This window comes from Ovis aries, chromosome 2 (genome assembly GCF_016772045.2).
Source record: "Ovis aries strain OAR_USU_Benz2616 breed Rambouillet chromosome 2, ARS-UI_Ramb_v3.0, whole genome shotgun sequence".
Classification (NCBI taxonomy): Eukaryota; Metazoa; Chordata; class Mammalia; order Artiodactyla; family Bovidae; genus Ovis; species Ovis aries.
This window is the reverse complement of record NC_056055.1, coordinates 172,612,016-172,637,856: the sequence shown is the minus strand read 5'-3', so window position 1 is coordinate 172,637,856 and position 25,841 is coordinate 172,612,016. Positions and strand designations below refer to the sequence as shown.

The 25,841-nt window shown below is 38.3% G+C and overlaps 1 protein-coding gene across 9 annotated transcripts in view; it reads left to right on the top strand.

Annotated features, from left to right (window-relative positions):
- Positions 1–23,907, top strand: part of HNMT (histamine N-methyltransferase) — a 54,391-nt gene extending 30,484 nt beyond the window's left edge. For 2 of the 9 annotated variants that reach the window (XR_009599614.1, XR_009599619.1), the window contains 3 exons: positions 2,224–2,317; positions 7,938–10,213; positions 11,508–12,883. Coding sequence is in view for 2 of the 9 variants with exons in the window: in XM_042243934.2 (XP_042099868.1) it covers positions 2,224–2,317; positions 7,938–8,425 (582 nt within the window). In the remaining 7 variants the exon portion in view is untranslated. Of the gene's footprint in view, positions 1–2,223; positions 2,318–7,937; positions 12,884–21,208 lie in introns of those variants that run through there. The other 7 variants (XR_009599617.1, XR_009599618.1, XR_009599613.1 and 4 more) reach the window with 7 other exon arrangements.
- Positions 23,908–25,841: the final 1,934 nt, after the last annotated feature.

Sequence of the window (25,841 nt, the reverse complement as noted above, 5' to 3'; positions counted from 1 at the left end):
GAATATTCCATGTATACTCAACCTACTCCAGTGTTCTCCAGGCAAGAATACTTGGGTAGGTCGCCATGACCTCCTTCAGGGGATCTTCCCAACCCAGGGACTGAACTCAGGTCTCCCGCATTACAGGTGGATTCTTTACCATCTGAGCTGCCAGGGAAGCCTGAGAATACTGGGATGGGTAGCCTATCTCTTCTCTGGGGGATCTTCCCGACCCAAGAATCAAACTGGGATTTCCTGCATTGCATGTGAATTCTTTACCAACTGAGCTACCAGGGAAGCCCAGAACTATCATATGACTCAGCCGGCACACTACTGTGCATATACCCAGAGAAAACCATAATTCAAAAAGATACATGCATCCCAGCGTTCATAGCAGCACTATAGAGATGGAGGTGTTGAGAACAAATATATGGACACCAAGGGAAAAAGGGGTGGGTGGGATGAATTGGGAGGTTGGGATTGACACATATACAGTACTGATACCATGTATAAAAGCTAACTAATGAAAACCTACTGTATAGCACAGGGCACTCTGCTTAACACCCTGTGGTGACCTGAATAGGAAGGAAATCTGAAAGGGAGGGCATATATGTATGTCTGATTGATTTTGCTGTCCAGTAGAAACTAACACATCACTGTAAAGCAACTATACTCCAAAAAAAAAAAAAACTTAAAAAACAAAAAAGCCTCCCTTTATCAAAAGCCAATCCCTTCACAAATGCTCTGAATCCCATTCCTCACTTGTTATAAAATGTTGCAGCTTCAGAGATCATCCTCCAGTTTCTCTCAAAACCTCCACGTTTGTTCTTTCTTTCTTATCTCCGCTTCCTCGGCACTACTACTGTCTTCCTCTCTGTCGACTCTGCACTTTTCTGTTGTATGTCTCTGTCTCTTCATTGCTCCTTACAGTCCTAACATTTTCACAGCATCTTTCAACTTAATATTCATAGTCAGCTGCAGAGAATCTGTGTCTATTAGATCAAATTTCAGAGCATCTGCTATGATCGGCCTCCTCTTTCTGAGCTAGGTCATATCAAGGATTATTAGCGATCTTGTGGACTAGCTGCATCTGGGTGCCAGTCTATATGGTCCCTGTGGTGAACAGCATGGAGTGACATGATACTAAATATGGCCTCTGAGACCGCACAGGCCATGTGCAGGTCCCTTGTATTTCATTCATTCATGTGAGGGAGGCATAGCTCAGGTTATTTTTGCTTTACGCAATAAATTCTATTATCCATGTGTACATGCTTATCATGCTCAGCTCTTTGTGATCCCACAGAGCCTGCCATGCTCCTCTGTCCATGGAATTTTCCAGGCAAAAATACTGTAGAGGGTTGTCATTTCCTACTCCAGGGTATCTTCCCAACCCAGGGATTGAACCCATGTCTCTTGCATTTCCTGCATTGGCAGGTGGATTCTTTACCAGTGCGCCACCTGGGAAGCCCATAAAAAAATTGAATAAAATATTGAATTCTTGTCTAAAAGAGTAGAAGATGGGACATAAAAAGTAAGTGTCTAGGTGAGGTAGATTCCAGGGCTATAAGCCCTCAGGGGACAATTTCCATTGCCCATGTATAATTCCAGGCTCTATCTGTGTTAGGTGGAAAGACCTCTCCCTGCAGTTCACCAGAGATCGTTCAGAGTTATTTAAAATGAGTGGACTGACACCTATCCCCTTGTGATGATGCTGCAACCTTAGGCTTTTTCCAATCCATTTTCCTAGAGAATCTGTCAACATCAAAGCTTGTCGCATTTTCTGTGATTTAAAAACAGCATTGGTGAGCATATGGTAAAGCTAGTGCAAAGGGCTTAATTTTGAAGTAACGTTCCATGAAATGGAATGTTTTCATGGTGCCAGCACCATTTTCTCCCAGAAGAACTACAATTCACAAAATATAGAGAAAGCACAGAATCAATGTCCGCATGTGGAGTAGAGACTGTCTGAAGCTATACATGTCTGTTACTGAAGCCAGAAAGAGAAAATTTTAAACTATTTGATTCTTGTTGGGTAAATACCATAGTTTCCCCTATCCCCAAATATTTTCTTTCATTATTATTCTATCTCTCCATATAACATCTTTAACTTCTAAATTTCTTACATGTTTTGTTGAGTAAAAACCCATTCAACTTGAAAATCAAATCTTCTAGTGAGTATCTAGTCTGAGCAACAAAGACATTGACATAGAAAAGTGCCTCATTTCTCTTTTCCTTCATTTCTAGATGCTGTATTATGTTAAAGACATCCCAGCTACCCTGAAATTCTTCCATAGTCTCTTAGCTACCAATGCTAAGATTCTCATTATTCTTGTGTCAGGTAAGCTATTTTCCTCCCACCTAAATTTTAAAAAACCAATAGTTCGTGTGTTTGAAGGCTGATGGTATATTTCATCTTCATTATGAAATTCTTGACCTGGCTTATGGTCATAGTCAATTAATTAACACAGTATTAGGAAAGTCCTTCAAACTTTCAATTTAGGATTTCCAGTGGAAATAAATATCTGTTTCTTCTTCCTCTTGAGAAAGTATATCTTTGTTGTTCATATATAAATTATTTTCATATAGCAAATACAACTGATAGGAATTGTTTTGAGGAGACTAAAAATAGAAAATATTTCTATTTACCTCCTTTTTGTCCCTTAAATGTCTCTTTCCCTTCTGTGATGTTTAAATAAAGGTTGAAATATTTGTGACACTGTCGTATTTGATTAATTTGCATTTCTAGAGCCACTGCCAATGTTGCTGCTTATAGGTTTTCTCAAATAACTATCAAAAATAGCTAATGATTCACTTGTTTGGTTTTGTGTTGTGTTATTTTCCATAGACGGCATTTGATCATACCTTGTTTCCAATGATACAATTAAGTATCACACAGAGAACCTAAATAAACAGATTAGCAAATAAAACCCTGACACTGTTGAATTCATTAATTCACTACTTCATTCAGCAGTCTTTATGGATTGTTCACACAGTGCTATTCAGGTTGACTCTAGATACACAGCAGTTTCTATCTTCCTAAATTTATACCAGACCCTATAATCAAAAACCACGTCATAACATTCATTTATTCACAAACACAGTGGTTGCCTATAATCCTAGCTTTGAATTTATGTGGGATTTTGGCAAATGAAAGTTCCTGTACACAACCTCTTCTGCAAGGGAACATTTGATATACCATTTTTATCTCAGGTTAGTTAAAAATACTCATTTATGTGAGAAAGTTCTATCTTCCCATTTAGGAGGGCTTATGTAAACGGGATGCTTCCCACTAACCTCTCTCCAAACGAGGACACTTGGATAAAGCACTTTGAACATTTAGGAATACAAAAGTAAATTTAGTTACCAACACTGAATTGATAACTCAGCCTATTCTTGATAATCTGTATCAATAATACAGAAAGTGTTGCAGACAGAAATAACAGTTCATCCAGCAGTCATATATGTCTGATTTTAAAGTATATTCCACATCAAATGAAGATCCACTTCATTTATATTTAGTTTATCCTTAAATATTTTCAGAAGTTATGTATTTGAGTGTCAGAAGGCAGCTCTTTTGTGAATATATACCTACCAATAGGAAAAAAAAACAGCCTAAGCTTTACAGGGTAGCACGAGTGTCTACAAGCAACTGAGAATTGACTTAGTACTCTTATGGATACAGTATTTTGCTGGCTACATCAGGACTACAGTTACTAGAATCGAAAACCAGTTAGCTTTCATCAAAAAAGTATTTTGAGTCAAAAATTATTCACTCTGCATTTGATGGTAGAAATATTTCACTAACTTTTTCAGTACAGAGCTTACAGTTCTTCATGACTGCACACAGTGTGGGAGGCAGGTGTCACAGAGAGGAAAAGATCGTTAACAGATAATCCTTTTAGCTCAGTGCTTTTTCTAAGATACCAACTCTTCACTTTCCCCTTCCACCCCTTCTTACTCGTTACATAGAGCAGATTAACTCCCCTTTGCTCTTCCTCTCTGACCTAGATAAATCTGTTCACCTATAAACCTATCTTAACAATAATGTATTTCTTTGAGAAAAATTGTATCAGCCCCTTGGTGTAAGGAAGTAGCTGAAGTCTCCCTTTTTAAAAAGAGCAGTAATTGCCTTGTTGCATTAAAAAAGCTGATATAAATATATACAGGTCAGCTTTTAGAAACATAAATTATGGTCAATTTCCAACAATGGAAACAAATTTAGTCACAAGAAGATTTGTCTTATATCATTGTCAATTAACATGTATAAAATCGATCCATATTGTCATTAGTAACTTTTTCATTTCATGCTGCTGCTGCTAAGTCACTTCAGTCATGTCCGACTCAGTGCGTCCCATAGACGGCAGCCCATCAGGCTTCCCCGTCCCTGGGGTTCTCCAGGCAAGAACACTGGAGTGGGTTGCCATTTCCTTCTCCAATGCATGAAAGTGAAAAGTGAAAGTGAAGTCGCTCAGTCATATCCGACTCTTGGCGACCCCATGGACTGCAGCCTACCAGGCTCCTCCATCCATGGGATATCACTACAAATCCCTATGAGCCAGACCAGTCTGCTAACCTGTGGATAGTAGACAGGTGTGAGGAAACTCCCCAAGTCACCTGAGGTGCCTGATCAACTTCCTATCTCACTCCTATTTAATAAAACCCATTATCCTAAACTGCCTTCTCAGCCCAAACTATAATTCTTGAAACCCCATTCTCCATACTTGCCCAATGAAAACATGCCTTAAACTTGACTATTACCTTAAAACTTGGAAGACCTACACCAAAATGGTTCACACACAGCTCTGTTTTCACTCAGGTTGTTGAGGTCACTTTGTAAATGGAATTTGGTCATTATTACCTAGAAGTGGCTCTGGCTTGGTGGTAAAGAATCTGCCTGCCAATGCAGGAGACCCAGGTTCAATATTGGGTTGAGGAGATCCCTTGGAAAAGGAAATGACAAACCACTCCAGATTCTTGCCAGGGAAATTCTATGGACAAGAGGAGCCTGGTGGGCTATAGTTCATGGGGTGGCAAAAGAGTCAGACATGGCTTAGTGACTAAACAACAACAACCTAGAAGTGAAGAAGCTTGTTTGTATATTTCCTTTGTTTCAGCAATATTGTCATCCATAGCCTCACAACAATATAGCAACTGAGTGCTCCTTGCAAACAGACTCAGAAGCCTAGCACTAGTTACTCAATTAAATTTCCATGAGTACTCAGCGAGCTAGTATCTCAGCAAGGCACCTAATGGTATGTCTGGATTAACATGTTGCTCTAAAGGTCATCTCAAATATGCTCCATAACTAAGGTTTCTGCCTGTCCATCCCAGTTAGACAGTGACCTGTGACTGAACTGATGTGTTGTCTCTCTGAATAAACTGAATTACTCAGTTATTTGAGTACCATATGGAAACCCATTTTTGCAATTTATTCGATTGTAAGATAATGAAATATGGGATCTGTTTCTAGATTTAATTATGCAGGGCACCTAGCTTGGTTAAGGTGACAGTATATTCAAAATATAGCTTGTAGTCTTGGTCTCAGGCTGTCTGAACAGGATAGCTATTGTGCAGATTTGGTTCATTCAGCTTTTATTGAGCTCCTCTAATCCATCATTAGGTAGACATAAATTTGAGCAAACTCCAGGAGATAGTGGAGGACAGAGGAGCCTGGCATGCAACAGTCCATGAAGTCGCATAAGAGTTGTCCTTGACTTAATGACTGAACAATAACTGTTCATCACTGCTAGGCTCTGAGGTTGCAAAGATGACTATTACTCCTCCTCTGCCTTTGATAGACTTCTAATCCAATGGAGGACTGAGAGGGGTAAACACTTTCAGCAGTGTGCTCGTTTCCTATCAGAGGCAAATGGGGAGTTTTTAAGGAGAGTTCCTGACGAGCAGGAGTTCTGCTCTCTAGTCCCAGATTTTTGCAAAACCCTTGGCACCTAGAAGAACACACCCAGTGAATGTATTTGAATTGAAAAATGAAAGTGTTAGTAGCTAAGTAGTGGCTGATTCATTTGTGACTCCATGGACTGTAGCCCACCAGGCTCCTGTGTCCATGGGATTTCCCAGGCAAGAATACTGGAGTGGGTACCCATTCCCTTCTCCAGGGGATCTTCCCAACCCAGGGGTCGAAATGAAAAATTATTTATTATTTCTTCTTTACAATATCCTAACTACAACTGATTCTAAATGTCCATCCAAAAAAAAAAAAAGGAGAGAGAGACCATGTTTTAGCTAAAATGTACTACATGATAGACATGGAATCAGGGAATATAGGCAGTGCTAGAGATTTGAAGATGGACTACATAAAAAGGACTAAAATTAGGCTCAATAAAGAAGATACACGTATTCACACACAAACAGTGCCTGCTGAAAGAGGCATACGAAACAACAGAAGAGTAGGCAAGTGAAACTGATTAGGAAAAGGAAGAGAAATTATATTTAGAATTAAATGACAGTGTTTTACTGGTCAGCCTATTTGAATATATGGTGCTTGAGGGAACAGAAGCTTTCCTCTGGTTCCAAAGAATCCACTGAAGAATTAGCCCATCTGAGTAAACAGTCATTTATTTATAACAAACAGAAGTTTCTGATTATAGAGACAAAAGATCTGATTTGGGGATGAAAAAGAAGAGAAATAAGAGGTAGATTTTTAAAATGAGTATCCCACACAAAAATAAAGTCAGTGGCACGTTTTTCTGCATATGTAGTAGCCAGACATTAGTCGAGAGAGTTGCTATTAATAATTAAAATGCAACTTATCTGGTTAAGGGAGATCAGTGACGTTTTCTTTCCTGCCCTCTCCTTATTTGACTAAGGAAGGAGGCAAATCATAGTGTGTTATTTTTAATACAGTGTGTTGGGGGGAAGGACCTGGTTTATATCATGTTGAATACAAAAGTCACACCATATGTTGTGCCCACCGAGAGCTATTATGATAATGTATCAGTCAGAAAGTGTCTAATTGCTCAGCTTAGAAATGGCACTGAGTCACCAAACACTGACACCAACAAATGCTCTGCAATTAGTGTTTGGCTCTTTTTTCTCTGCCAGATTTAAAAAATAATAATGATAATGCTAACAGAGCCTCTCAACCACTGAAATATTTATTTTCTTATAAAGTCTTATTTGTAGGCAAATTCTTATTTGGGCAGACAATCACTGTCTTCGGAATGAAAAATTTTTTTAATACATACTCATGACCCTGATTTTTTTTCATTGAACTGAGGTTTCTTATTTTCTAATTTTTCTGCTTCATTGCAATTCTACCTTCTCCTAAAGCTTACCCTGAAGTTATCACTCTCTTCTGCAATATTAGTGGAACATCAGACCACTCTTAATGCACTGTATCCACTGTATATATAACAGCCCAGTATTACATGCTTATATTAGAAAGTCCATAAAATTGTCATTTGTTTTAATTTTTATTTTATTATAGATTTTTGAATAGCAAGTTTGCTTTTTTCACAGTCTCAAGGTTACAACCAGTGGAAATATCAAATTAATTCCATTTAATGTTCATTTATTTTCTAAGTACATATTACACATCTGCTATGTGCTTACCATTGTGCCATGATTTACTTCAATTATATTATTTGATATTCACAGTTGCAACAAGTATAGTTATCTCTGTCTTATAGATAAGAAACCAGAGGTTCTGAAAGACTGTATAACAAACCTCATGTCATTCATGAAGTGTCAGAGGAACAATCCAACATCTCTCTCCCTCAGATTCTGTATCTCTTAGCTGCTACACTGGGCCAGATTTTCAATTAAATGCATCATACACTGCTAATATACCTTCTAAAGCTGGGGACGAGATTTTTAAACTCAACTGAGGTGTTGCATTCCAAGGCAGCATCTTATAAGTGTATAGACCCGAGAGGCTATCTCCCCTTTGGTTTGAGTAAACTATCATTGTATTTACTGTGCTCTTTCTTCCATTTCAGTTTTTACTCAGACCCTCTCCTCTGAACCAGACGAATGTAAACAATTGCCTTCCTCTTATCACAACCTGGATGTCCAAGAGATAGCTCAACTTTCATACTTCCAAAACAAGATGCCTGCTAAAACATTGAAAAATGTTCCTCCCTCATTGTTCCCATTTCTAATGACAGTTCTCTCTTTTCAGATGCTTGGGCCAAAATCACTGGGGTCATCACTGATTCTTTTCTTTCTTTCACTATCCAAATTGTTATTGCTAACAATATACAAGTCATTAGCAAATGGCATTGGCTCTAGGAGTGTAATGTATAATGTGTGTGTGTGTGTATATATGTATGAAGCAACCGTTGCTCGTTATTTCCAATCTTGCCGTGTCAACTTACCATCATCTACCACCCAGATTTTTGCAGTAGCTTTCTTACTGTTCTTCCTGCTTCTGTCCTTATGCCCCTGTTCTCATCTGTGTGGCCAGAGTGACCTTAAGAAAATGTAAATCAGGTCAAGTCACTAATGCTGTGTCATCTGATATGTAAGTCACAGTTGGCAATTGAAACTGAAATGAATTAAAATGAAATAGCACTTAAAATTCATTTCCTTAGTCAGACTAGCCATAGTTCACATGTTCCAGAACCAGTTCAGTTCAGTCGCTCAGTCTTGTCCGACTCTTTGCAACCCCACGAATCGCAGCATGCCAGGCCTCCCTGTCCATCACCATCTCCTGGAGTTCACTCAGACTCACGTCCATTGAATCAGTGATGCCATCCAGCCATCTCATCCTCCATCATCCCCTTCTCCTCCTGCCCCAAATCCCTCCCAGCATCAGAGTCTTTTCCAGTGAGTCAACTCTTCACATGAGGTGGTCAAAGTACTGGAGTTTCAGCTTTAGCATCATTCCTTCCAAAGAAATCCCAGGGCTGATCTCCTGCAGAATGGACTGGTTGGATCTCCTTGCAGTCCAAGGGACTCTCAAGAGTCTTCTCCAACACCACAGTTCAAAAGCATCAATTCTTCGGTGCTCAGCCTTCTTTACAGTCCAACTCTCACATCCATACATGACTACTGGAAAAACCATAGCCTTGACTAGACGGACCTTAGTCGGCAAAGTAATATGTCTGCTTTTGAATATGCTATTTAGGTTGGTCATAATTTTTCTTCCAAGGAGTAAGCGTCTTTTAATTTCATGGCTGCAATCACCATCCACAGTGATTTTGGAGCCCCCCAAAATAAAGTCTGACACTGTTTCCACTGTTTCCCCCATCTATTTCCCATGAAGTGATGGGACCGGATGCCACGATCTTAATTTTCTGAATGTTGAGCTTTAAGCCAACTTTTTCACTCTCCTCTTTCACTTTCATCAAGAGGATTTTTAGTTCCTCTTCGCTTTCTGCCATAAGGGTGGTGTCATCTGCATATCTGAGGTTATTGATATTTCTCCCGGCAATCTTGATTCCAGCTTGTGTTTCTTCTGGTCCAGAGTTTCTCATGATGTACTCTGCATAGAAATTAAATAAGCAGGGTGACAATATACAACCTTGACGTACTCCTTTTCCTATTTGGAACCAGTCTGTTGTTCCATCTCCAGTTCTAACTGTTGCTTCTTGACCTGCATACAGATTTCTTAAGAGGCAGGTCAGGTGGTCTGGTATTCCCATCTCTTTCAGAATTTTCCACAGTTTATTGTGATCCACACAGTCAAAGTGATGGTTAGTGGCTACCATATTGGACAATGCTACCAATTTGGAACGTGTCCAAGACTCCATAATAGTCTATTAGACAGCACTACAATGACTTCCCATCTTTTCCCATATGATTAAGCACCTAGTCCACTCCTCACCGTCACCCAGCCTCATCTCTTTCCATTCTCCCCTTGGTTCAATTCCGATCTCCCTGGCTCCCTGGCTAGTTCTTAATGTGCCAAGCATGTCCCTGCTTCCGGTCCTTTGCAGTTGCTCTTCTCTCTGCCTGGAGTAACCTTCCCCCGATAGATCACTACATATCTATGTGCCTTGTTGTCATGTCTCTGCTCAAATGTCACATTATTAGAGAGAATGTCTGTGACCATCCTAAATAAAGCAGCAGTCCATCCAGCCTTTTGATCCCCCTTATCTCTTGCTTAGATTTGTTTTTCATTAGCACTTTGCACCATCTGATGTATAACTCATTTATTTATCTTTCTCTCCAACCCCTTGCACTCCTTGAACTGAGCTGCAAAAGTCAAACATTCCTGCTTTTTAAATGGACTGCTCTATTCCAAGCATCTAATGTACTGCTTGCAGCGTAGGTAAGTGAAAAGAAGAATAACTGAGAGCATGAATGCTTTTCCGTTGCACAGGAGCCAGCAGCTGGCAAAAGCTATGGGAAAAGTACGGACCCCGCTTACCCCGGAATGACCTCTGCCAGTATGTCACATCGTCTGACCTCACTCAGATCCTGGATGAGTTGGGGATTAAGTACGAGTGTTATGACCTTCTGTCCACCATGGACATATCTGACTGTTTTATTGATGGCAATGAAAATGGAGACCTCCTTTGGGATTTTTTGACAGAAACCTGCAACTTTAATACAACAGCACCACCTGATCTCAAAGCAGAAATTATGAAAGATCTGCAGAAGCCTGAATTCAGTATAAAGAAAGAGGGAAAGGTTCTTTTCAATAATAGTCTGAGTTTCATACTGGTTGAGGCATAAATACATATCATGAGAATGTTAAAAAACTATAATTTAAACAATGTTGATCATTCATTTGTGTATTAAAATTATAAATATATCTCATAACATAAACAGAAGCATCTTCATTTACATGTAAAACCTAGGAAGTTTTAGGACATTCTTGGACTCTCATATAGAATCATATAAGACACTGCTCGTCTTATCTCTCCTATAGGTAAAGAGATGAGGTATGGGCTATATACCACTTAATCTGAAAAATGAGACAGCTAAGTTTCAGGGGCTTACTGACAATAAAATTGACTCCACTTATTAACTGTGATGGAATTTTCTAGAATGCTAATAAAATATGTGCTATGGATTTTTAAAATGCTAGTAAAGTATATGCCTACTGATACATTAGACATTAAGAAAGCATATGTTTATTGACTTTCCCCTTTTGTAAAGAAGTATTTGTCTATATACGTTTATTTGCTATAGTTTCTATCCTTATCTTTAGTGATTACTAAAAGTAAGCACTTAGGATGTTACAAAACTAACTCTGTCGTGTGTTGTCATTTCCTTTGATTTTGGTTTCTCTTTTAACTTTGTTTATGGTGTTGTAGTGTTTTGTTTTTAGATATACTGAAGTTTTTTTTATTCATTCAAATTTAGGGTTTTTTTTTTAAATTTCTGGATTTCTGAAACATTTTAAAAGGCGTTCTAAACCCAAGGTTTTAAAATATTAACATATTTTATCAAAATGATTGTATAATCTCACTGTATAAAAGTCTTTGATCTGTTTGAAGTTTACATAAGGAGTGAGTTGAGAACAAACTGATTTTTCACAAAAATAAAACCATCTATATCAACACAGTTGACAAAAAATAACCCCACTTACTTAAAATAAATCTTTTATCATTTACTAGATTTCTAGAAAATATTTGAGTCTATTTCAATACTTCATAGTTCCTTCTATGACAAAGATCTCCTCTAAGAGCAAGAATCATCTTTAACAGTAAGATTTCAGAGAATTTTTGAAAAGTTTTTGATAACCTTTAGTTGGTTAATCCAGTGCTATCAGAATTTAACTTTGTAAGGATTCCTAAAGTAGCTGAATGTTCCCAGCTCCCAGAGAAAATTAAAACCTTGGTAGTTTGATGTGGTTTCATTGTATAAAATAGACTATTTAATTTTATATGAAAATTTAGTCTGAAGATTAATTAATTATATTATTGAAGATCAGTAGTAGCCTGAATATTGCATGTAAACTTATTAGTTATGGGCTCCATATCATGGCTCAGTGGTAAAGAATCTGCCTGCAATGTAGGAGACACTTGATCCTTGGGTCAGGAAGATTCCCTGGAGAAGGGAATGGCAACCCACATCAGTATTCTTGACGGGAGAATCCCATGGACAGAAGAGCCTGGCAGGCTATAGTCCATGGGGTTGCAAAAGATTTGGATACAACTTAGTGACTGAGCACTTTTTTTTTTTTTTTTTTAGTGACTGAAGAGCAACAACATATTTAATCATAAACATCTGTCATTCTTTTAAAAAAAGCATACCTCTTAAGTAATTGAGTAATTCTGTAATTAATAAATACGTACATTTTTAAAGTAAGTAAATAATTCTCTCTGTTAAAAACAGAATAAAAGTAAGGTTTTACTAAAGAGCTCATAGACCCCAATTCTCCAGTGATGAAGCCTTCCACATGGTATGATATTCGCTCTTTCACATCTCAGAGCTACCACTTAATGCTGCAGTATGTCACTTAAAAGAGTTAGTGCCCCTCCTTCAGGCCCAGAGCGTACACTGGAGTACAGAGTCTATTTACACCAGTGAAGTACCAAGCTTTATTGTTCATAATAAGTAAAATTGACTTGCAAATTTTATTTTATTTTATTTTATTCTTGGACAACTTCATCAATGTTTTTTGAATTGCCAGTTCCAACAAATGAAATGACAGTTATCCAATCACATTCCTGAATATGAACCCTGAACTATTAATCATACTGATATGTACTACTGACAAAGGAAATCTGTGAAGCAGGCATGATTGATGGATATGGACCATGACGACCTTGAACGACTTCACCAAAAAGATAGAAATCAAAACTGCAGACCAAATGATGGCTATTTCCAAAAAGCACATGTGCAAAGCAAGAAAATAACTAATATGCTGTTTCAAGATGAAAAACAATAGCAGTATATAGATGGATATTTGTAAATAAAGTCTTTTTTCCTCATATAGGCCTTACTATTAAATACAAGGAAAAATAAATTCTCATCTGCTTCAATCTAATGCAGTGGAAATAATCAAGTTTTTTTATAAACAGAAAATCCTCAAGAGTTCAGTGCCAGTCAGTGATGGAAAGATACAAGAGGGCCAAGGGGATGGAACTCAGCTTCTGCTTGTATTGCGTATTACAAAGGGCTTGAGACAGTCTCATATTTAATTTTCTAGTCTGTTGTGGGGCTTCAGAAAAAGAAGCCTACAGCATGAATTTGGAATGTTGTTTTATATATCACTGTACATTTCCCAGTGTTTAATATGGGGGCTTCCCTGGCAGCTCAGATGGTAAAGACTCTGCCTGCAATGCAGGAGACCCAGGTTCAATCCCTGGGTTGGAAAGATCCCCTGGAGAAGGGAACGGCTACTCACTCCAGTATTTTTGCCTGGAAAATCCCATGGACAGAGGAGCCTGGAGACCTAGAGTCCATGGGGTTGCAAAGAGTCAGACACAACTAAGGGACTTTCACAGTCATGCATATGGAAGATGCTAAGCAACAGAACACTCAGTGAATTCTTTTCCAAGCATTTATCTTATACCTATATGTTTATACTTTTATTATAACCAGAGCTTGAGAAAACCAACAAAGTTGTCTGTTACACTCAGTATAAACCTTAACTTTTTTATAGTGTTTCTGAAACCTTTCTGTATTTGTTAAAGAGTACTGCCAAATCCAAAGAGGAGATATTAAATGGAAAAAAAAAATGTTTTAGGACCTTGACTTTGTTTACTATGAAAATTGGCAAATTTCTTAATTGAAAACTCTGCCAAAAATATACAATGGAGAAAAGATAGTCTCTTCAGCAAGTCATTTTTTGGTAAAACTGGATAGCCACATGTAAATCATTAAAGTTAGAACATTATCTCATACCATATACAAAAATTAACTCAAAATGGCTTAAAGACTTAAATTTAAAACACGACACTATAAAACTCTTAGAAAAGAACACAACAAAACATTCTCTGGCATAAGTAATAGATACCAATGTTTTCTTATGTCAGTCTCCCAAGGCAATATAAATAAAATAAAAAACAAATGTTCTTTAGTCGTTCAGTCATGTCCAACTCTTTGCAACTCATGGACTGCAACATGCCATTCTTCCCTGTCCTTCACCATCTCCCAGAGCTTGCCCCTAGTCAGCGATGTCATTCAACCATCTTGTCCTCTGTCATCCCCTTCTCCTCTTGCCTTCAATCTTTCCCAGAATCATGGTCTTTTCCAATGAGTCAGTTCTTCGCATCGGGTGGCCAAAGTATTGGAGATTCAGTTTTAGCATCAGTCCTTTCAATGAATATTCTATTGATTTCCTTTAGGATTGACTGGTTTGATCTCCTTGCAGTCCAAGGGACTCTCAAGAGTCTTCTCCAACACCACAGTTCAAAGGCATCAATTCTTTGGCACTCAGTCTTCTTTATGGTTCAGCTCTCACATCCATACATGACCACTGGAAACCATAGCTTTGACTAGACAGACCTTTATCGGCAGAGTAATGCCTCAGCTTTTTAATACGCTGTCTAGGTTTACAAAGAGCAAACATCTTTTAATTTCATGGCTGTAGTCACCATATGCAGTAATTTTGGAGCCCAAGAAAATAAAGTTTGTCATTGTTTAGATTGTTTCTCCATCTATTTGCCATGAAGTAATGGAATCAGATGCCATAATGTTAGTTTTTTGAATGTTGAATTACCTAATAAAACTTATAAGCTTTGTATAGCAAAAGAAACCATAAACAAAATGAGAGGACAACTTACAGACTAGTAGAAAATATTTACAAATTCTACAACCAACAAAGGTTTAATTTCCAAAATATACAGACAGCTCATACAACTGAACAAGACAATAAAAAATTGGCCCAGTACCTAAAGAGACATTTCTCCAAAGATGACAAACAGATGCCCAACAAGTACATGAAAAGATGCTCAACATCACTAATTTTTAGAGACACAAGTCAAAAATACAATGCGGTATCACCTCGCACCAATCAAAATGGTCATCATTAAAAGCTCTACAAATATCAAATGCTGAAGAAGTTGTGGAGAAAAAGGAACCCTCCTATACTGTTAGTGGGAATGTTAATTGGTGCAGCCACTATGGGATACAGCATGGAGGTTCCTTAAAAAATGAAAAATAGAGTTACCATGTGACCTAGCAATCCCGCTCCTAGCATATATCTGGAGAAAACGAATTTGAAAAGATATAGGAACCCCAATGTTCATAGAAGCAGTATTCACAATAGCCAATACAGGGGAGCAACCTAAATGTCCACTGACAGGTGGATGGATAAAGAAGATGTGATACATGTATAATGGAATGGCACTCAGCCATAAAAGAGAATGAAATATGCCGTTTGATATTTGCAGTAACACAGATGGACTTAGAGATGATCACACTAAGTGCAGCAATCAGGAAGAGAAAGACAAATACCACGCATCACTTCCATGTGGAACCACAGTATGACACAAATGAGTTTATCTATGAAATAGACTCACAGACACAAAGAACAGACTTGTGGTTGCCAAGGGAGAGAGAGGTGGGGGAGAGAGAGATTTACTATATATATATGTGTATGTATATATATATACATACACATATACATAATAGATAAACAACAAGGTCCTACTGTATATCACAGGAAACTATATTCAATACTCTGTCATAACCATAATGGAAATGACTATGAAAAAGAAAAACAATATATATAATTGAATCACTTTCCTGTATACCAGAAATTACTACAAAACTGTAAATCAACTGTATTTGAATAAAATATTTTTTAAAAGCCCCAAAAAACAAAACAGAAGAAGAAAACTCTGCCAATCTGGACAAAAGAAAACATTTAAATTTCTGGTGTGTATCCATAAAAACAGATGCAAAGGTCATAGAAAACACTAGATCTTACATCTGTGAAATAGTACAGTCCCAAGTGAATATTTAATGTCTTTATAATATTTCTTTAATAAAAATAGCTTATACAATATTTTTTTTTCATTTTAAAAGCACATTTTTATGTATTAAACCCATCAGAATGTTATTTCTAAGAAAATAAGGACTTCTTGCTAAGCACCACAGGGGACTGAATAGAACAGTCTTGTTAGATGGTAAGGTAGAACCAGATTTCCTGGGTTTAAATCCTGGTTCTCAGTTAATTACTCACTGAGAGATCTCAGGCAATTCATTTTCTCTGTATTCTTACATTTCTTCATCTTCAAAATGAAGATCATAATCCTAATAGCCACCTCAGAGGGCAGTCATGAGGATCCAGGAGTTAAGCTGCATAAATATGCTCCTGAAGTGGCAGGTTCATAGGGAATTCAAAAATATTGACTATGATTATTATTAACAGCTCATAAAAATTCAACATAAAATGCAAAATGAATTTTTTAAAATTAAAATTAAGGAAAATCATGATTGAGGCCAGAGAGAGAGCAAGGACCTGGCAGAATCAATCTAGTCCCTGGCCTTGACATTTCTAGCCAAAGGTAGATGGCCTCTCTGTTAGAGCTGAGCTGGAGCTTCACAGAGCCCAAGTGCCACCAGAGCTGGGCCGCTCAAGCCCCACCTGAGGGCATCTGCCTTCCTGATGCTATAAGTGCTAGTGCTCTGTACTGTGATAAGGGGCCCCATCTCAATCCTGAGAAGACCAAGGGCCAGCTGCCCCAAGGATGGCACTTCATAGGCTGGCCAGACATTGACTGCAGTCACTTCTCCTGAAAAACACAAAAGTGATGCTTTTAATTCTGTTAGAACTTTAGAATTCCAAATCTAGGGAAATAAAGCATTCCTTCTTTCACTCATTCATGAAATATACATTCCACCAATACTAACTGTATGAGACACTGTTCTAGGCAAAGGTGTTAATGCTGTAAAGAAAGTTCCCAATGCCAGTGAACTGATTTCTAGAAGGAGGGTGAACTGAAATGGAAATATTTGTCAGATAAAGACAGTCACTATTAAGAAAACAAAACTAGATAAACAGAAAAGCATACTGGTGGGGATAATACTAGTTGGAATGGTCAAGGAAGGCTTTTTATTTTTTAAGGTAAGATTTGAACAGAGATTTAAATTAATTGAAGGAGCGGCCATGCAGACTTTGGAGATGAGCATTTCAGGAAGAAGGATGTAAAGTACAGGGTCCCTGGTGTGGGAATGAGCTTGACACATCCTAAAGACAGTCAGAAGGCTAGGTGAGTTTCTACAATAAGTGAGCGGAAAAGTCACGAGGTTGATTCTAGTCCAGAGTAGCCACTGCTGTGGCCATATGTGGGAGGACCTCACTAGGATGCCACAGTTAGAGAGGGAGAAACAGAGCAGACCCACAGAGATAAGAAGACCCCATAGCCTTTGAACAGGAGATGCACATTGGCTGTCTTAAGTCATGCTCCTTGCCATTTCCAATTCCTGTCTGAGTTCAGCCTGAAAACAAGCACCCCTTTCTCCAAGGTATCCATATGTGTGTCTGACTCTTGCCCACCAAATGTCCTAGTTAGAAGAGCATGTAAGATCTCACTTCAGTTCAGTTGCTCAGTCATGTCTGACTCTTTGCAACTGGATGGACTGCAGTATGCCAGGCTTCCCTGTCCATCACCAACTCCAAGCGCTTGCTCAAACTCATGTCCCTTGAGTCGGTGATGTCATGCAAACATCTCATCCTCTGTCATCCCCTTCTCTTCCTGCCTTCAATCTTTCCCAGCATCAGGGTCTTTTCCAATGAGTCAGTTCTTCCCATCAGTTTGCCAAAGTAGTGGAGCTTCAGCTTTAGCATCAGTCTTTCCAATGAATATTCAGCACTGATTTCCTTTAGGATTGACTTGTTTGATCTCCTTGCAGTCCAAGGGACTCTCAAAAGTCTTCTCCAACGCAAAAGTTTAAAAGCATCAGTTCTTCAAGCTCAGCTTTCTTTATAGTGCAACTCTCTCATCCATACATGACTACTGGAAAAACCATAGCTTTCACTGGACGGACCTTTGTCAGCAAAGTAATGTCTCTGCTTTTTAACCCGCTATCTAGGTTTGTCATAGCTTTTCTTCCAAGGAGCAAGTGTCTTTCAATTTCATGGCTGCAGTCACCATCTGCAAGTGATTTTGGAGCCTGAGAAAATAGTCTGTCACTTTTCCCATTGATTCCCCATCTGTTTGCCATAAAGTGATGGAACCAGATGCCGTGATTTTAGTTTTTTGAATGTTGAGTTTTAAGCCAGCTTTTTCACTCTCCTCTTTGACCTTCATCAAGAAGCTCTTTAGTTTCTCTTTGCTTTTTGTCATAAGGGTGGTGTGCATATCTGCATATCTGAGGTGATTGATATTTCTCTCTGCAATCTTGATTCCAGCTTGTGCTTCATCCAGTCCAGCATTTCGCTTGATGTACTCTGCATATAAGTTAAATAAGTAGGGTGACAATATACAGCCTTAACCTACTCCTTTCCCAATTTGGAACCAGTCTGTTGTTCCATGTCCGTTTCTAACTGTTGCTTCTTAACCTGCGTACAGGTTTCTCAGGAGGTAGGCAAGATGGTCTGGTATTCCCATCTCTTGAAGAATTTTCCACAGTTTGTTGTGATATACATAGTTGAAGGCTTTAGCATAGTCAAAGAAGCATAAGTAGATGTTTTCTGGAATTCTCTCCTATGATCCAGTGGATGTCGGCAATTTGTTCTCTGGTTCCTCTGCCTTTTCTGAACACAGCTTGAACATCTGGAATCTCTTGGTTCAAGTGCTGTTGAAGCCTAGCTTGGAGAATTTTGAGCATTACTTTGCTAGTGTGTGAGATGAGTATAATTATTTGGTAGTTTGAACATTCTCTGGCATTGCCTTTCTTTGGTATTGAAAACTGACTTTTTCCAGTCCTGTGGCCACTGCTGAATTTTGCAAATTTGCTAGCATACTGAATGCAGCACTTTCATATCATCATCTTTCAGGATTTGAAATAGCTCTACTGGAATTCCATCACCTCCACTAGCTTTGTTCATAGTGATGCTTCCTAAGGCCCACTTGACTTCACATTCCAGGTTGTCTGGGAGTGATCACACCATCGTGATTATCTGGGTCATGAAGATCTTTTTTGTACAGTTCTTCTGTGTATTTTTGCCACCTCTTCTTAATAACTTCTGCTTCTGTTCGGTGCCTACCATTTTTGTCCTTTATTGTGCCCATCTTTGCATGAAATGTTCCCTTGGTATCTTTAATTTTCTTGAAGAGATCTCTAGTCTTTCCCATTCTATTGTTTTCCTCTATTTCTTTGCATTGATCACTTAGGAAGAATCTCACTTAATTCTTGCTTAATGAATTTGAAAGACTGATTACTATTATCCCATTTTTGAGGTGAGACTTCCCTATTGGCTCAGATGATAAAGAATCTGCCTGGAAATGCAGGAAACCTGGGTCAAGAAGTTCCGCAGGAGAAGGAAATGTCTACCCACTCCAATATTCTTGCCTGGGGAATCCCATGGACTGAGAAGTTTGCCAGGCTACCGTCCATGGGTCTCAGAGTCAGACATGACTGAGCAACTAACACACACACACACACACACACACACACACACACACACATTTTTGAAGCAAGGAAGCTGAGATACTAAATTAAATGAATTGCCCAGCTCTCAAAATCAGTTTGTAGAAGAATGTAAGCTAGTCTGTATTCACACTGTCCATCTATACATTGGGAAAATTAAGCTGATGGCCCTCTGTCCTCATAGCAGTGGTGGTTTAGTTGCTAAGTTGTGCTGACTCTTTTGCCACACCATGGACTGCAGCCTGCCAGTCTCCACTGTCTGTGGGATTTCCCAGGCAAGAATACTAGAGTGGGTTGCCATTTCCTTCACCAGGAGATCTTCCCAAACCAGAGATCGAACCCACATCTCCTGCATTGCAGCCAGACTTTTTTTACTGACTGAGCTAGCAGGGAAGCCCTGGTCATCATAGATGCAGATTATTTTACAGAGTAAGGCTCATCAGACTATATTGCCTTTGCCCAGATGTCCATCTGCAAATTGAATGGGATCTCATTGCAAAAAAGAAGAAACAAGATGGTAAAAGGATAGTATAAAAAAAAAAATCACTTCCTTGAATGGTGAATTAGCACTCTTCCTAAACACTATGCTTCACTAATAAGTTAGTTTTAATTCATTCCCGAATGCATGGGTTCTCTCATCCATTTGCTTCAACTTTTCATTTTTTTCTCCACTCCTACCAGGGGCTTCCCTGGTGGCTCAGTGGTAAAGAATCTGCCTGCCAATTCAGGAGACATGGGTTTGATCCCTGGGTAGGGAAGATCCCCTGGAGAAGGAAATGCTAACCCCCACTCCAGTATTCTTGCTTGGAGAATCCAATGGACAGAGGGGCCTGGCAGGCTACAGTCCATCGGATTGCAGAAGAGTCAGACACAACTTAGCAACTAAACAACAAAAACAAAATGCCTCAGGTCCCAGGCATCACCCATTTGTTTCATGTTTAAATAATCTGTCACCTATATCCTAGATTCCCTGTGATTCATTCACTGTGCAGTATGCATTCATAGAATGCGATCAACTAATGCAGGGGAGTTAAAGCTATGGATTGCGTAACCCATTTCTCAATGTGATATACACTGTGAAAAGGCGACTGCAGTAAAAGGGAGGATGATTTAAGAGTCTCCCTGGGCAACAAGAGTCACAATTTCCAAATGTGCCAAAAATTCATTAGGGCTCCATGTCAGATTGCTGCACTCTCTGTAGCAATGGTTTAATAAACACAGTGATGTGCTGTTCTAGAGGCTGCAAAGACATGTTGTGGATATTTGATATGAGCAGTGTCTTCCCATGGTCATATTCTTCTCCTGTAGAATTATCCATGTTTTCTGATTTGTCTTAATGATACCTGAAGGACTTTGCAAACAATCTGCCTTTGGTAGAAAATGTTGAAATAAATCACAGAGGCTATCAACCACAGTCCAAGCTTGGTGAGTTCTCCAAAGACACTTAATACAGAAGATGCTGGAAAATGTCAGCACCTCTATTTATGTCCTACAGCTAACTAATTTTATGCTAATTTCATTTCGATACTGTGATTCCTTTTTCTACACGTTGATGGATGGGTTTCATGAGTTAATTCTCTAGTCTCTGATGCAGGCGGACTGGACATAAATCCTAGGGTTTTGTAGAAGAGGCAGTTGTGCCATGCTACTTATTATCAGCACAAGCACATGGCAACCTTGGCTTATTTTTCAAGAGACTGCTACCATTCTGCACATTTTCCAAGTGCAGACTTCATCTACCCCACAACAGTTTTTAATGGCAGAAGTGTAACAGTCTTTGTGGTTTGTTTATTATTATTCTTATTAGGTTTTGCTTTTATTTCTCCAGGTGTGATTGGGAGAAGAGTTTGGACTTCTTTCTCAGTTTATAAAAGATAATGAGAAAATGGCACAAGGAAATTAGCTAGGGCTTGCTGCTTCAGAAGACACCTCATGGGGATGATTTGTCTGGACAAGGTTGGCAACCCATGGGTTTGCCATCTGTGTGTCCTAGGAATGGTGGAGTAAATATTGGCTTCTGGGCTTAGCTGCTTCACTGTGTTTCCTTTGGTTTCTCTAGTTTATAGATTTCCAGCTTGAAAAAGAGTTGATCATGGAGAAAGAATCTTTGCTAAATAAAACAGACCTTAAAGAATTTTGAGGATTTCACATTAATAATAGTTAATATTTACTGAGAGATTATGTGTTAGGTATTGTGTTACATTATTTAATCTAATCCTTGTAATGAGCTTATGGAATAGTTATTATTTTTATCACAATTTCACAAATAATGAAATTTTATAAAGTTGCTTATATAACTTACCCCACATTCTCACAGCTAATGCCAAGCCATACAGGTAAAACCCCAGAGATCATTTTCTTAGTTTTCATAGCTTGGCTGCCTCTAATGGTGATCTTCTTTGATTCTTCTTTGATTTCTTTCTCTCCTGACTCTCTAAGCTTCCTTATAGGAATTATCTCCTAGCTTTGAATTTTCATTCTATCTCCTGGGGACTGATCTCATCTGGTGGCTCTGGTACAAAGAGAACACTTTTTTGACTTGATCAACTTTGATCCAACATTTTATTATTTTCAAAAGCAGCTCCTATGTGGCTGTGCCTGCCTTCTTATTCAGAGTACAGTCCCAGAGGGCTGATTTATTATTTTAATCTTGTGTACACATATTTTCACTTAGTATCCATGACACAAGAAACTTTGCAATGGCAAATCATAAGGCTTGTCCAGTTCCAGTTGGCAGAAAGTTGAATGTAATATGGCAGATATTGTTTCCTAACAGCAATTCTTCCTTCTTCTGTGATAATATAATATCTAATATTAAGTGAGGTGCATGGCTTCTTAGAGGAAGACTACATTTCCCATACTCCCTTTGTGCCACATATAGTCACATGACTGAGTTAAACCCAAGGGGATGTGAGAAGTAACATTGTGGTATATGCTGACCAAGGAAGATACATGTTATCTTCATCTGCTTTTTTTTTTTTTGCTTCTGGATGACTGGAATGTGGATGTGATTGTGAGCTCCTTCAGACTATGCAGACAAGAGTAGCAATGCCCCAGGAAATGCAGAGCAACAGGAGCTGGGTCCCTGGACCTGCTGGAGCACAGTTACCACATAAGGGAGTGGACTGTTTCCTACTCCTACTCGTAAGTCAAGTCAGTCATGTCCAACTTTGTGTGACCCCATAGACGGCAGTGAACTGTTTACCTTCAGACCATTATGAGACAGAAATAACTCTCTGCCTCCTACATACAAGGCTAACTTATTTGAAATAACAGTGACTGACTCCATGCCCTATCATAGCCAAGTCCTTCCCATCCTTTTCAGAATCTTTTTTAATCTGTAAGGTACTCCAAAGACATATTGAGGATATAAGAAAAGAAAACTTTGAAAAATACAACACAGATTAGGTCTAGGAGACTATTTTTGCAAAAAAAAAAAATCATTTTTTTCCCCAAATAGAGCCAAAATATCAAGATACGTGTACCGATTTTATCAATTACCTGAATTCTAGATGCTTAATCTTCATGATATCAAATATTCACCTAGCAGATTTCTTAGTTATTCATCGCAGTACTGATATTTAGTTCATTTCAACAAGTTACAGAGAGATCAACATCAATAAATTCTGTCAATCATACTCGCTTCCTACTTTTAAAAATTTCAGTGGGCAGAAGAATCACCTGGGAGGCTTATGAGACATGCAAAATTCTTATTTCCACCCTAGATCTGAACCATGTGTGAGGCCTAGGAATCTGTCTTTTTATGAACCAGCCAGGTGACTGTCTGGCCCATCAGAGCCTCAAAACCTACAAGATATGGAAGTTTGTATGGAACGTTGGTAATAAAAATATGTACTAGTAATTGGACTATTGTAATTAGTCCAACTGTAGTCATTGGACTCCCCAGGTGGCACTAGTGGTAAAGAACCTGCCAATGCAGGAGACCTAAGAGACGCAGGTTTGATCCCTGGGTTGGGAAGATCCTCTGGAGGAGGGCATGGCAACCCACTCCAGTATTCTCACCTGGAGAATCCCATGAACAGAGGAGCCTGGCAGGCTATGGTCTATCGGGTCACAAGGAGTCAGGCATGACTGAAGCGACTTAGCACAATAGTAATAATTATAGAAATATTACATCATTCACTGATATATCTGGACCAGTATCCTCTAAATGTTGCAAACAACAACATATAAAATGAAGTGAGCACTGATTATGTATCAGGCACTATATAAAATTTTTGACATGTAGTTTCATTTAATTTTCAAAATAAATAGGCATTTTTAAAAAACAAACTGTTATATGTGAAACAAATCGCCAGTCCAGGTTCGATGCATGATACTGGATGCTTGGGGCTGGTGCACTGAGATGACCCAGAAGGATGGTACGGGGAGGGAGGGGGAGGGAGGTTCAGGATGGAGAACACGTGTATACCTGTGGCAGATTCATGTTGATGTATGGCAAAACCAATACAATATTGTAAAGTAATTAACCTCCAATTAAAATAAATAAATTTATATTAAAAAAAACTGTTCTCATTTTATAGAGGAAGATAATGAGGTTTGATAAGTTGAAATGGACTTGAATACAATTGAAGACATGGCAGATCTGGGTCTCTGCTCCAAAGTCCAAGAGCATAACTCTGAGATACTAAGGCCTCTCCACATTCTTAGCACTATCGTTGATCAGGGAGAAAAGCCATGTTTCAAAGGTTATTCAAGAAAGGACGGTAGTGAGTACATGTGTGTTCATTAGTCTACATCTGCCATTTGCAAGAGACTATGTCAGTCTCAGGGGAAAACAAAATGAATTCAGGAATTAAAAGAAAGAGCATTAAAAATATTTTTTCTAAGTTTAAAACTCAAGCTTTCTATAAAACATCTTAGCCATTAGCATGTTCATATACACATTTGATAGATGGAAAAATGTTTTCAGTAATTTTCCAAGATTGTACCTGTTCTGTTTCATAGTTTTAAATACACTATCATTTAGCTCAAAATCCTTTAGTGAATTGTTTCATTTTTTGTAATTTAATTGTATTGATTTTTTTTTTTTTTGGACTATACTTGGCTAAGCTGTGGTAAGCATTGTTCCATTTTGTCAGTTTTTGTCTAAGTGTATATATGTATGTAAACCATATGTGTGTGTGTGTGTGTCTGTGTGTATGTATGCCAGCCTCCAACCTGCCCATTTACACAGGAACATAAATCATTTATATGTGCACTTCCACATATTACAGCTATCAATCTCTGTGGAAGGTAGAATCATGATGTGGATTACAAATTCCTGTTAATTTCACATGTATACTTGTGGATTTTCTTAATTTAAAATAATACTTACATAAGCAAGACACCAGAAATAAATCAAATCTTAAGTGGGTCCCTAATTACAGCAGGAAGTTAAAAAAGAAATTAACATGCAAAAATGTTACATTTAACTCAAAGACATCAATATATCTCATGCTTCTGTTTTACAGCAAGAATTTTTAACCAACAGTGCTACTCAGGAGAGAAAAAGTCTCCATTTTCAATAAAAAAGAATGCTAAAATTAAATAGATTAATATCTAATTTTATACCTTCATTTATATTATGTACAAAATTATCTTAAATATTTGTTATGGATGAAGAGGCTTTCTACCAAATGGGGCCTTTTCATAGTAGAAAATGTTAACATAAATTGTTGCATAAATCATTGCCTTGTAGAATACCAGAAGGCGCATATAAAACCCCATATCTTTACTGCACATATTTCCCATTAACCATAATCTATTAGTAATTGAAGTTCATTACAAATTCTTGTAGACTTTATTGCTATCGTGCTGCATGACATACCGAACCTGGCTTGCATAACAAGAAGTCCTTGCTGGGAAATATCCTATTAACAATGACAGTGCATTTGTCATTGTGATAATAAACCCAAGAGCTGCCTGTAGATTATAAATTATCAAGGCGCCATTTGTGCTGCCCTGGCTTGAAGGTTTGTCTGTGCTTCCATTTTAAAACGCTGATTTTCAGTGAGTTGTAAGTCAACTATCAGAATCTGCGGTGAGCTGCAACTCTGCGTCCAAGGACTCAGCTCAAGACTCTTTTTGGAACAATTCTTAAGTATGATTTACATTTTCCAATCAAAAAGAACAGAAGTCTGCTGGCGTGTGCACAACAGTTTTGAAGGGACCTGTGAGACATAATCATTTTCCACCAAAAAAATATACGTTTAGATCTGGCCCAGATACCTAAGTATTTAAAATCGGAGTTTATAACCATCACAATTTTGTGCCTTAAAAAGACATTATTTAATTTTTGCCTAAACTCAAATGCCTAAACTCAAATGTCAGGCATTCAGGGTAATGACATATGCCGAGTGATTTTTCCTTCTGTGCAAGAGCCCCCCATTTCTACCCCTTTCATAAAATAACCTGAAAAGTGAAAGAATTTACATGGTGCAGTGAGAAAACATTACTGA